General features: G+C 44.5%; 1 protein-coding gene across 1 annotated transcript in view; it reads left to right on the forward strand.

Moving 5' to 3' along the window:
- The window catches only part of galnt18b (UDP-N-acetyl-alpha-D-galactosamine:polypeptide N-acetylgalactosaminyltransferase 18b), a 112,012-nt gene that overhangs the window by 49,844 nt on the left and 48,605 nt on the right, over positions 1 to 13,563 (forward strand). The window contains exon 4 of the mRNA XM_059976229.1: positions 6,176 to 6,359. Coding sequence (XP_059832212.1) covers positions 6,176 to 6,359 — 184 coding nt within the window. The remainder of the gene's footprint in view (positions 1 to 6,175; positions 6,360 to 13,563) is intronic.

Consider the following 13,563-nt stretch of genomic DNA (forward strand, 5'->3'; position numbering starts at 1 on the left):
CATTCACTCTATCAAGGCTATTCAACATTGGATAGATTTCAATGATGTCACCCTTCATTCTTCTGAATTCTAGTGAATACAGGCCCAGAGCCATCAAATGCTCTTCATATAACAAGCCATTCAATCTTGGAATCATTTTTGTAAACCTCTTTTGAACTCTCTCCAATGTCAGCATATCATGCCTTACATAACAGGCCCAAAACTGCTCACAATACTCCAGGTGAGGCCTCACTAGCACTTTATAAAGTCTCAACATTACATCCCTGCTTTTATATTCTAGTCCTCTTGAAATGAATGCTAACATTGCATTTACCTTCCTCACCACAGACTCAACCTGCAAATTAACCTTTAGGGAATCCTGCACAAGGACTCTCAAGACCCTTTGCACCTCAGAGTTTTGAATTTTCTCTCCATTTAGAAAATAATCTATCCTTTTATTTCTTCTGCCAATGTGCATGACCATACACTTCCCGACACTGTATTCCATCTGCCTCTTCTTTGCCCATTCTCCTAATCTGTCTGTCCTTCTGTAGCTCCTCTACTTCTCAAAAATACCTGCCCCTCCACCTATCTTTATATCATCTGCAAACTTTGCCATGAAGCCATCAATTCCATCATCCAAATCACTGACATGTAATGTAAAAATAATCAGTCCCAACACCGATCCCTGTGGAACACCATGAGTCACCAGCAGCCAATGCAAAAGGCTCCCTTTATTTCCACTCTTTGCCTCCTGCCAATCAGCCACTGCTTTATTCATGATAGAATCTTCCCTGTAATCCCATGGGGTCATAACTTGTTAAGCAACCTCATGTGGCACCTTGTCAAAAGCCTTCTGAAAATCCATGTACACAACATCAACCGATTCTCCATTGTCTATCCTGCTTGTTACTTCTTCAAAGAATTCCTACAGATTTCTCAGGCAAGATTTTTCTTCGAGGAAACCATGCTGACTTTAGCCTATTTTATGATGTGCCTCCAAGTACCCTGAGACCTCATTCTTAATAATGGACTCCAACATCTTCCCAACCACTGAGGTCAGTCTAACTGGCCCAGAGTTTCCTTTCTTTTGCCTCTCTCCGTTCTTGAAGAGCGGAGTGACATTTGCAATTTTTCAGCCTTCTGGAACTATTCCAGAATCTAGTGATTCTTGAAATATTATTACTAAAGCCTCTACGATCTCTTCAGCCACCTCTTTCAAATCTCTGGGGTGTACACCATCTGGTCCAAGTGACTTACCTACCTCCAGACCTTTCAGTTTCCCAACAACCTTCTCTCAAGTAATGGTATCTTCAGTCCCTTCATGATCCTTGACACCTACAACTTCCACCATACAGCTAGTGTCTTCAACAGTGAAGACTGATGCAAAATTCTTATTCACTTTGTCCACCATTTCTTTGTCCTTATTACCAGCTCTCCAGCATCATTTTCCAGCAGTCTGATACCCACTCTCACCTCTCTTTTACACTATATATCTGAAGAAACTGTTGGTATTCTCTTTAATATTTTTGGCTAGTTTACCTTTGTATTCCATCTTTACTTTCTTAATGACATTTTCAGTTGCTTTAAGTGGTTTTTGAAAGCTTCCCAATCCTCTAACTTCCTACTAATTTTTGTTCTATCATATGCCTTCTCTTGTTAGTCATGACTGTGTCATTTTGCCTTTAGAATACTTCTTCCTCTTTGGGATGTATATATCCTGTGCCTTCTGAATTGCTTCCAGAAATTCCAGGCATTGCTGCTCTGCCATCATCCCTGCCAGTGTTCTTTTCCAATGAATTTTGACCAACTCCTCTCTCATGGTTTTGTAATTCCCTTTACTCCACTGTAATACTGATAGATCTGACTTTAGCTTCTCCTTCACAAATTTTAGAGTGAATTCAATCATATTTTAACAACCAACTCCTAAGGGTCCTTTTACCTTAAGCTCTCTAATCAATTCTGGTTCATTGCATATAACCCAATCCAGAATAGCTGATCCCCCAGTGGGATCATCTGCGAGCTGCTCTGAAAAGCCATCTCATAGGCACTCTAGAGAATCCCCCTCTTGGAATCCAGCACCAGCCTGATTTTCCAAATCTGCCTCCATATTGAAGTTCCCCATGACTATTGTAACATTGCCTTTCAGCTGGCATTTTCTATCTCCCGTTGTATTTTGTAGACCACATCCTTACTGCTGTTTGGGGGTCTGTATGCACTCCCATCAGGGTCTTTTTGCCCCTGCAGTTCCTTGGCTCGATCCAGATTGAATTAACACCTTCCAACCTGGTGTCATCTGTTTCGAATGATTTGATTTCATATTTTACCAACAGAGCCACACCTCCCCCTCTGCCTTCATGCCTATTCTTTTGATATAATGTGTATCCTTTGATGTTAAGACCCCAGTTAAATCTTCTTTCAGCGATGATTCAGTGATGCCCACAACATCATACATGCCAGTCTGTGACTGTGCTGTATACTGCGTGCAGTCAGAATCAGGTTTGATATCATCGACATATGTTGTGAAATTTGTCAGCATTACAACAACAGCAGTACAATGAAATACATGGTGGATATGTTACTATTGTTAAGTTAAAACTAAGCAGTGCAAAAAAAACAAGTAAAAAAGTAGTGAGGTGGTACTCATGGGTTCAATGTCCATTCAGAAATCGGGTGGCAGAGGGGAAGAAGTTGTTCCTGAATCACTAAGTGTGTGCCTTCAGGTTCCTATACCTCCTTCCCAATTGTAACAAAGAAAAGCGGGCATGTCCTTTTGAGGCATTGATCCTTGAGGATGTGTTGGATACTATGGAGGCTGGTGCCCAAGTTGGAGCTGACTGACGTTGTACAACTTACTGCAGTCCTGTGCAGTAGCCCATCCCCCAAACCAGACAGTGATGCAGCCAGTCAGACTGCTCTTTGCGGCATAGCGGTTGAAGCTTTTGAGTGTTTTAGTTAACAAACCAAATCTCTGCATCAATATGATGCATCCAGATTAGATGCTCAGAGATATTGACCCCCAGAGACTTGAAACTGCTCACTCTCTCCACTTCTGATCCCTCTATGAGGATTGGTATGTGTTCCTTCATCTCACCCTTCCTGAGGTCCACAATCAGCTCTTTCGTCTTACAGATGTTGAGTGCCAGGTTGTTGCTGCGACACCACTCCACTAGTTGGCAGATCTCAATCCTGTACGCCCTCTCGTCTCCACCTGAGATTCTACCAACAATGGTTGTATCATCAGCAAATTTATAAATGGCATTAGAGCTATGTCTGTCTACACAATCAAGTGTATATGGAGAGTAGAGCAGTGGGCTAAGCACACACCCCTGAGCTGTACCAGTTTTGATCATCGAGGAGGAGATGTTATCACCAACCCGCAGAGGTTGTGCTCTTTCGGCTAGCAAGTCAAGGATCCAATTGCAGGGTTGCAAATGTAACACTTTCAATCCTTTTATTTTGCGTGTCACACCAGACAGTCGGCCATTCTTGTCTGGCACGTGGTGTCAGGATTGGTCCCCTTTCGGATTAACCGGGTCACGATATGAACGTTGCTGACTCGACCCTTGTTTTTTTATTACGAGGCCGAGTGGCTAGCTCGACGCTCAACCCGGCACGGATGGAAAGCGAGCTCGGGGGTGGGGGGGTGCGACTGGGTTTGAACTCGGGAGCCTTCACTCCGGAGTCCAGCGCTGAGGCCATTGCATTACCAGCCGGCTTCAGTCCTATAATCACCCTTTTTGATTGTGTCCACGTTTTACATTGCGACTCACTCTATTGTCAGCCTCTCCTTGCTTTCAGTCTCATTACGCACTGCCTATGTTTCTAAAGTCCATAAGACATAGCAGCAGAATTAGGCCATTTGGCCCATCGAGTCTGCTCCGCCATTCAATCATGGCTGATCCTTTCTTCCCCTCCTCAGACCCACTCCCCAACCTTCTCCCCGAAACCTCTGATGCAGTGTCCAATCAAGAACCTATGAAGCTGTGCCTTAAATACACCCAACGACCTGGCCTCCACAGCTGCCTGTGGTAATAAATTACAAAATTCACCACCATCTGGCTAAAGAAATTTCTCTGTATCTGTTTTAAATGGACATCCCTCAATCCTGACTCCCCCACCATGAAAAAAATCCTTTCCACATCAACTCGGTCTAGGCCTTTCAACATTCAAAAGGTTTCAATGAGACCCCCCCCCCCCGATCCTTCTGAATTCCAGTGAGTACAGACCCAGAGCTATCAAATGTCCCTCGTATGATAACCCTTTCATTCCTGGAATCATCCTTGTCAACATCCTCTGGACTCTTTCCAATGTCAGCACATCTTTTCTAGGATGAGGGGCCCAAAACTGTTCACAATACTCAAGGTGAGGCCTCTCCAGTGTCTTATAAAGCCTCAGCATCACATCCCTGCCCTTGTATTCTCGACCTCTTGAAATGAATGCTAATATTGTATTTGCCTTCCTCACCACTGACTCAATCTGCAAGTTATCCTGTAGGGTGTTCGCACAAGGACTCCCAAGACCCTTTGCATCTCAGATTTTTTGATTTTCTCCCCATTTAGAAAAGGTAAATTAACTACTTCACCTTCAGTGCTATCACTCTGGTTCCCATCCCCTGCCAAACTCTTTTAAACCATCCCAGACTCATCTTTCTTTGAAAAGGGGCGTGAAGGTGCTCCCATGCCTTATAAAGCCTCAGCATTACATCCTAGCTTTTATATTGTAATCCTCTCAAAATGAATACTAATATTGTATTTGCCTTCCTTCCTGTCGACTTAACCTGCAGGGAATCCCACACGTGGACTTGCAAGTGCCTTTGAACCTCTGATTTATGAATTTGCCTCCCATTTATAAAATACTCTGCACTGTTTTTCCTTTTATGAAAGTACATTACTGTCAAATGCATGGGGATACAATGAAGATCTTGGATTTTCATATGTAGATAAAAACGTAGATGGGGCACTGTTTTGTCGAGTATTTCAGAGGATGTACATACATCCACGGTGGTGTAGCACTTAGCGTGATGCTGTTCGAGCGCAGGGCTTCGGATTTCAATTCTGACGTTTGTTTGTCCTTCTCATGAGTGCATGGGCTTCCTCAGGGTGCTCCCACAGTCCGAGGCTGTACCAGTTAGTAGGTTAGTTGAGAAACGTAAATTGTCTTGTGGCTGGATGGTGTGGCTTGACGGGTCAGTAGGGCCTGTTCTGCTCTGTATCTCTGAATAAAGAAATAAATGTGACAAATAAAACACAAGAGGCTCTGTGGTGCTGGAAACACACAAAATGCTGGAGGAACTCAGCAAGTCAGTGTTTCAGGCCAAGAACCTTCATTAGCACTGGAAAGTTACGGGGAAGATGCCAGAATAAAAGGTGGGAGGTGGGGAAGGAGGACAGGCTGGAGAATGATAGGTGAAGCAACACACACAAAATGCTGGAGGAACTCAGCAGGCCAGGCAGCATCTATGGAGAAAAGTACAGTTGACGTTTTGGGCCGAGACATTGACTGTATTCCTCTCCATAGATGCTGCCTGACCTGCTGAGTTCCTCCAGCATTGTGTGTGAGTTGCTCTGGATTTCCAGCGTCTGCAGAATCTCTGGTGTGTGAAGTGATAGGTGAAGCTTGGTGGGTGGTTGGGGAAGGAGGGGATGAAGTAAAAAGCTAGGAGGTGATAGGTGGAAAAGGTAAAGGGCTGGAGAAGAAGGGATCTGATAGGAGAGGAGAGTGGATCATGGGAGAAAGGGAAGTGGGACACCAGGGGGTGATAGGCAGGTGAGGAGAAGAGGTAAGAGGTGAGAGGGGGGGGGACTGAAGAAGTGGGAGGGGGAGATGGAAAAAATACAAAAGGAGAAGTTGTTGTTCATGCCATCAGGTTATAGGATCTGAGGTGTTGCTCCTTGGCCCTGAGGGCAGCCTCATTGTGGCAGAAAAGTCACCCATGGGCTGACACGTTGGAACAAGAATTGGCTTCGTAATTAAAATAGTTGGCCTCTGGAGAAGTCCCACGTTTTGCAAATGGAGTGGAGGTGCTAGACAAAGCAGTCCCTCATTCTGAGGCGAGGTGTTGCCTCAGCTTGAAGGAGTGTTTGGGGCTCTGAACAGGGGGGGGGAAGTGTAGTATTCCTGTTGCTTGCAGGGTGGGAGCCCGTCAGCCTCCAGTGTGACCTTGCTAACGTTGGCCATGTCTCCCGTCCTGCAGAAGAACTACGGAGAGATTTAGGGGCATACGTGGAGAGGGTGAACCGTCGCCATCCGGGATTTATAAAGGTGATCCGGCACGGCCAGCAGGAGGGTCTCATCCGCTCTCGGATCAGCGGCTGGAGGGCATCCACGGCACCCGTCGTCGCTCTGTTTGACGCTCACGTGGAATTCGGTGATCAATGGTAAAGACGCAATCCCCACCCCCACCGCGAGGTGAACTCTCTGCTCTGCCGGGGGGGGGGGGGGCAGGTTTCATATCTCTGGCAACCGACATGAACTGTGTTTTGTGGCAGCAGAACATTGCAATACATAATAAAAACTACCAATTTAATAAACAAGTTGTGCAGGAAGAGAGGGGAAAAATGGTCAGATGGTGTTCATGGGTTCAATGTCTGTCAGAAATCTGAGGATGGAGGGGAAGAAGCTGTTCTTGAAACATTGAGTGTGAGTTTTCAGGCTCCTGTCCCTCATTGAGAAGAGGCATGTCCTGGGGGTCTCTGATGAGGGGTTGCTGCCTTTTGGATATCAACATACAACATAGAACATTGCAGCCCAGTTACAGAGACCCTTCAGCCCACAATGTTGTGCTGACCTTTTAACCTGGTTAGATCAATCTAACCCTTCCCTCCTACCTTGCCCTCCATTTTTCTTTCATCAATGTGCCAAACTAAGAATACCTTAAGTTGCCTCATGTATCTGCCTTTAGCACCAGCCCTGGCAGGGCATTCCACACACCTACCCCTCTCTGTGTTAAAAAAACCGAACTCTGACATCTGCCCCCATACTTTCCTCCAATCCCTTAAATAGTGCCTCCCGGTATTAGCCATTTCCATCTGGGAAGAAGTCTCTGGCGGTCCATCAACTTATGTCTCATCATCATCTTATATACCTTTATCAAGTCACCTCTCATCCTCCATTTGCTCCACCAAGAGAAAAGGCCCAGCCCTCTCAACCTATCCTCATAAAACTGCTCTCTAATCCAGTGGGCATCCTGGGAAATCTCTTCATCCTCTCTAAGGCTTCCACATCCTTCCAAATGATGTGGTGGGATGTCTTAATGCAGTTACGTAGGGTCTGGGTAAGACCATTCCCAGAACACTAATCAGTTAATCGGAATCATTGTCACTAAATCGTGAGCAGTGAGATTTGTTGTTTTGCGGTAGCAGTCTAGTGCCCTCTGTTGGTCGGAGTTGAGCATGGACATTGTGCCCAGCTCTCGACGTGATACACAAGCCAGTGTCGTAGGATATGGAGAGCAGGCTTTGCCCGTGCAACAGATACTCCCTCTCCACTCAGCTGGAGAATCCAAAGGAACAACAGATAGCAGCAGCGTTGCAGGAGTCGCCCGTCAGTGTTGTACTCGGTGTAAGACTACCTTTAGGGACTCCAGCCCCAGGTTTTTCCTCGGGGTTTACTCCCAAAGTCGTCCCCATGGGTGGCAGTGGAGGTCTGAGATCAGAGGTCTCCACCTCTTCGATGAGCTGCCGACCACGGCTGATGTGGAATTTGGTGATCAACGGTAAAGACGCACTCCCCCCCACTGCGTGGTGATCAGTTGCTCTGTCCAGTGAGTGGGGGGCAGGGGGAGCCCTATCTGTCTGAAGCGACGGGTTTTAAGGCACCAGTAACCTACCTGTGCCCCTTCTCCTGTCAGTAGAAACAGTTTCACCGGGGTTAGTAGCAGGTTGGGCCGTGAAGGCCAGGAGCTGGACTTGGCTTGAGACTCATGCCATTGAGGCATTTAGTAGGTAGTGGGAGCTTATCACCACTACCACCCTCACACCCACCCCCCGTATAGTATATACGCCGTCTTACATATTCAAGATTCAATACTGTTCAATGTCATCTCCTGTACTCAAGTGTGAAGAAGAACAAAATAATTGTTACTCCAGATCTGATGTAGCACAAAGAAACACAATGATAAAAAACACAATAAATATGAATACAAAAGATAGCTTATATACACACATTGATTGTCTGTCCATAAAGTGACACTAGGCGCAGGAGTGTCTGTACATGAGGTGACTGACAAGAAATGATAAAGTAGTGGTGGGAGTGGGACAAACAGTCCATGAATGGGGTGGGTGGGATTCTTCATGATGTCACTGGCCCTTTTCTGGCACTTCTTTAAATTCATTGTGTTTTTTTTTATTACTGTGTTCTTTATTTTATTGTGGGTTTTTTTGTGTTGCATAGGACCCGGAGTAACAATTATTTTGTTCTCCTTTACAACTTTATATTGGAAATGACATTAAACAATCTTGAATCTTGAATTGCCTGTGATTAGAGAGCTCTGCAGTCAACGAGCCTGTGTATCTGAATTGATTTGCACAGCCACTGGAAAACCCCTCACCCACAGCTACTTGCGTCCTTTTGTTCTGACCCGATCTCCTCCACATTCCAACAGCAGCCTCGCAACCACACTGCTCGAGTGCTGACCAACGAAGCCGTTCCCTGCAGTGGCCCTTTTCCCTTCTTCAAAGAATTCCAACTGATCTGTCAGGCGAGATTTTCCCTTCAGAAAACCATGCTGACTACAGCCTATTTTATCACGTGATTCCGTACCCTGAAACCTCATCCTTAATAATCGACTCCAACATCTCCTCAAATACTGAAGTCAGACTGTCTGGCCTATAATTTCCTTTCTTCTGCCTCTCTCCCTTCTTGAAGAGTGGAGTGATATTTGCAATTTTCCAGCCTTCCAGAATGTAGTGATTCTTTAAATATCATTACTAATGCCTCCACAATCTCCTTAGCCACCTCTTTCAGAACTCTGGGGTTACACCATCTGATCCAGATGACTTATCTACCTGCAGACTTCCAGTTTCCTGAGAACATTCTCTCTAGTTATGGTAGATTCACACACTTCATGCCCCCCGACACCTAGAACTTCCACCACACAGCTACTGTCTTCCACAGTGAAGACTGAGGCAAAATGCTTACTCAGTTCATTGTCACCCGTTACTACCTCTCCAGCATTGTTGTTCAAAGGTTAAATATCAATCTCGTCTCTCTTTTACGCTTATAGTATCTGAAGAATCTTTTGGTATCCTCTTTAATATTATTGGCTAGTTTACTTTCATATTCCATCTTTTTCTTCTTAATGATTTTTTTTAGTTACCTTCTGTTGGTGTTTAAAAGCTTTCTAATCCTCTAACTTCCCACTAATTTTTTTCTCTATTATATGCCCTCTCTTTGGCTTTGACTTCTCTTGTTAGCCAGTGTTGTGCCATCTTTCCTTTAGAACACTTCTTCCTCTTTGGGATGTATATATCCTGTGCCTTCCGAATTGCTTCCAGAAATTCCAGCCATTGCTGCTCTGCCGTCATCCCTGCCAGTGTTCTTTTCCAATCAATTCTGCCCAACTCCTCTCTCATGCCTCTGTAATATTGATACACAGACAGAGAGACATATTTTATTGATCCCGAGGGAAATTGGGCTTCGTTACAGCTGCTCCAACCAAGAATAGTGTAGAAATATAGCAATATAAAACCATAAATAATTAAATAATGATAAGTAAATAATAAGATACACCTGACTTTAGCTTCTCCTCAAATTTCACAGAGAGTTTGATCATATCATGTTCACTTTACCCTAAGGGTTCTTTTACCTTGATCTCTCTAATCAATTCTGGTTCATTGCACAACACCCAATCCAGAATAGCTGATCCCCCAGTGAGCTCAACCACGAGCTGCTCTAAAAAGCCATCTCATAGGCATTCTAGAAATTCCCCCTCCTGGAGTCCAGCAGCAAGCTGATTTTTTCAATCTTCCTCCATATTGAAGTCTCCATGACTATTGTAACATTGACCTTTTGGCCTGTATTTTTTATCTCCCTTACTACTGTCTGGGGGTCTGTATACAATATGCATCAGGGTCTTTTTACCCTTGCAGTTCCTTAGCTCGATCCACAATGATTCAACACCTTCCAACCCTCTGTCACCTTTTCTAATAAGCTGATTTCATTTTTTACCAACAGAGCAACACCACCCCCTCTACCTTCCCGCCTATCCTTTCGATACAATGTGTATCCTTGGACATTAAGCTCCCAGCTATAATCTTCCAGCCATGATTCAGTGATGCCTACAACATCATACCTGCCAATCTGCAACCTACCCTAAAAGAAACATGTCAATAAGATTGAAAAACATTTACAAGGATGTTTCTGGGACCTGAGTTATAGAGAAAGGTTAAATAGGTTTGGACTTTATTCCCTGGAGTGTAGGAGAATGAGGGGAGATTTGATAGAGGAATGTAAAATTGTGGAATATAGATAAAGTCAACGCAAGCAGGTTTTTTCCGCTGAGGTTGGGTGAGATTACAACTAGAGGTCATGGGTTAAGGGTGGAAGGTGAAATATTTAAGGAGAACCTGAGTGGGAATTTCTTCACTCAGAAGATGGTTAGAGTGTGGAATGAGCTACCATTGGCAGTGGTAGATATGGGTTCAATTGTAACGTTTAAGAGAAGTTTAGCGAGGTACATGGATGGGATGGGATGGGGAGTGGGACTATGGTCCTGGTTTGATGGGGCTAGGCAGACAGCAGCATGGTATAGATGGGCTGAAGGGCCTAGTTCAATGCTGGAGTGCTCTGTGACTCTATGACCTGACTGAGAAAGTAACTGTCAGCTACACTGATGAGGAGACTGGAGTTAACTGTGGCTATCACCTCAATCCTCTGATCACTGGCCCATCACTCCATACCAAAGTGAATTGGAAGAATTTTCCACACTGTGTGAGTATCCAGACCCTACCTCTGAATTTCTTCTTGTGATCTTCAGTAATTTCTGTATCTTGCTCTATAGCACTGTTGCAAAACAACAGATTTCCCATCAGATTCCTTCCACGCTCATGACTGTGTGGCTAGGCACAGCTCCAGACCATTCATAAATCTGTCAACAGCACAACTCTTGTTGGCAGAACTGTCGGTGATGATGAGAAGATGTGCTGGAGTGAGATAGATCAGCTGGTTAAGCGGTGTCACTGCAACAACCTTGCACTCAGTGTCACTGAGACCAAGCGATTGATTGTGGACTTCAGGAAGGTGAAGTGGAGGGAACCCACGCCAGTCCTCATCGAGTGGAAGGGGTGATCAACATCTCTGAGGAACTGTCCTGGGCCCGACATATTGATGCAGTTACAAAGGAGGATTGATTGTTGTTATATTTTGTTTGGAGTTTTAGGAGAGATGACATGTCACCAAAAATATGCACAAATTCTATAGATGTACTGTGGAGATATTCTAACATCACCATCTGGTATTTTATACACAAGATCAGTGAAGGCTGCACAAAGTTGCAAACTGCCAGCCTCCTCAGTGTCCAGGATACCTTCAAACAATGATGCCTCAAAAAGGCAGCATTCATCATTAAGGACCCCATCACCCTCTTCTCGTTGCTCCCATCAGGGAGGAGGTACAGGAGCCTGAAGACACACACTTAACATTTCATCAACAGCTTCTTCCCTCCACCATCAGATTTCTGAATGGATAATGAACCCATGAGTTCTACCTCAGTAGTTTTCCCTCTATTTTTGCACTAGTGATTTGATTTTTTCTATATATGGTTATTATAATTCACATTTTTATTATCTGTAATAGTCCCTTTATTAGATCATAACCAGAGCAGCCTTTCAGAAAATAATACCACAAAAAGGATCAAAACACCCAGGTAGTACGCACTGTTTCGGACATGTTCTGACATTGAATTCGTTCCATTGGTGCACCGTTATATTTTATAATTGTTTTGTACAGATGAGCTAATATGAACATATTCACACCAAAATAAGGCTGATTAGTGTTTTCACCTTTTATATTGTTGTTATTTCCTCTCTCTTTTCATTTGGATGGGCATTTTACTTCCTGACGACAGACTTCAGTTGTGATGTTGCATTGTCCACGGAATTGGATTTGCACGGAGCTGGTAGTTCACATGTGCTCCCACAGACACCACTTCTGTTAACCTAATATTTTCACTTCTGTTTAAATTATACATGATGCATTTAAAGAAAATGTATTTCCGGAACAAATTTGCCACGCAATGTGTTGGTTTGAACCCAAAATCCATCGATGTTTCTCCATAATATCAAGCACTTCCCGAGAATAACGTAAGGAAATCAAGGTAAACAGCATGTCGAGAAAATGAAACTGCGTGCATGCCGTGAAGTTAAATCTCTAGCAATGCCGTACTGCGCGCAGGATAGGGACTCCGTGAGCATCCTTTGATTTATTTTAGTAATATTTGGGTGTTTTGCGAGGAGCAAACAAAACTTCAAATAGCTAATCTTGATACAGGTGAAAAGAAAGCTCTACTTTCACCCACTGCTGATTGTTCCCTCCATTGTCCTTCTTCTCCCCGGCTGTTTCCTCATCCTACCCAATCCTTCGCAGAACTGCGTAAGGGCTGCTGCCCATAATTCTCATTTTTATTATTATGCACTGCAATGTACTTCTGCCGCGCAACACCAAATTTCACGACGTGCCGGTGATATTAAACCTGATTCGGATTTGGATTCTCCAGAACTTTTCCTTTCCCGTCCACCGTGCTTCCCCTATCACCTTCCAGTTTGTCCTCCCTAACCTGCCTTCTTTTCCCGTTCCTTTCCTGTTGGCTCTTTATTCATCTCCACAGATGCTGCCTGACCAGCCGAGTCGCTCCAGCATTTTGTGTGTGTTACTTGAAATTTCCTGACTTCTTCAGACAGCCCAATTCTGAGGCAGATTCAGAATGGATCCTGGGCATCTTGTTTATTCCAGGAAGGGGTTGTGATGAAGGATGATGGAAAGCGTGTATTTATATTTTGTTTATTTCTGTCCTCCCATTATAATTTTGCTGCCTTTACCAGCAAGAGCCCCACATTTACTGTCGGCTCTCTGTAGAACCTTCATTATCACCAACTTGATACTTTTCAACTTCTGGTCCTCCCCACTGGCTCTCTGGAGATTCTTCACCCATTTCCAATCCTCACAGAGAGTCACTGAGTCACAGCAATACAGCTCTGGTACAGGCCATTCGGCCCAACTGGTTCATGTCAACCACAGTGCCCACGCAGCTAGTCCCAATTCCCTGTGTTCACCCCATACCCTCTAATCCCTGCCCCTCCATGTACCTCCCTGAATACTTCTTAAATGATTCTATTGTACCTGTCCCAACCGCTTCTTCTGGCAACTCATCCCATATCATTGCCATCCTCTGTGTAAAAGCACAGAGAAACATACACACTCATCTCACACACACACACACACACACACACACTCACAGTCACACACACTTGCACACACACGCACACTCACACACACACACACACACACACACACACACACACACACACACACACTCACAGTCACACACACTTGCACACACACACACACACAGAGGAAAAGGCAAAT

Source organism: Hypanus sabinus, chromosome 7 (assembly GCF_030144855.1).
Source record: "Hypanus sabinus isolate sHypSab1 chromosome 7, sHypSab1.hap1, whole genome shotgun sequence".
Classification (NCBI taxonomy): domain Eukaryota; kingdom Metazoa; phylum Chordata; class Chondrichthyes; order Myliobatiformes; family Dasyatidae; genus Hypanus; species Hypanus sabinus.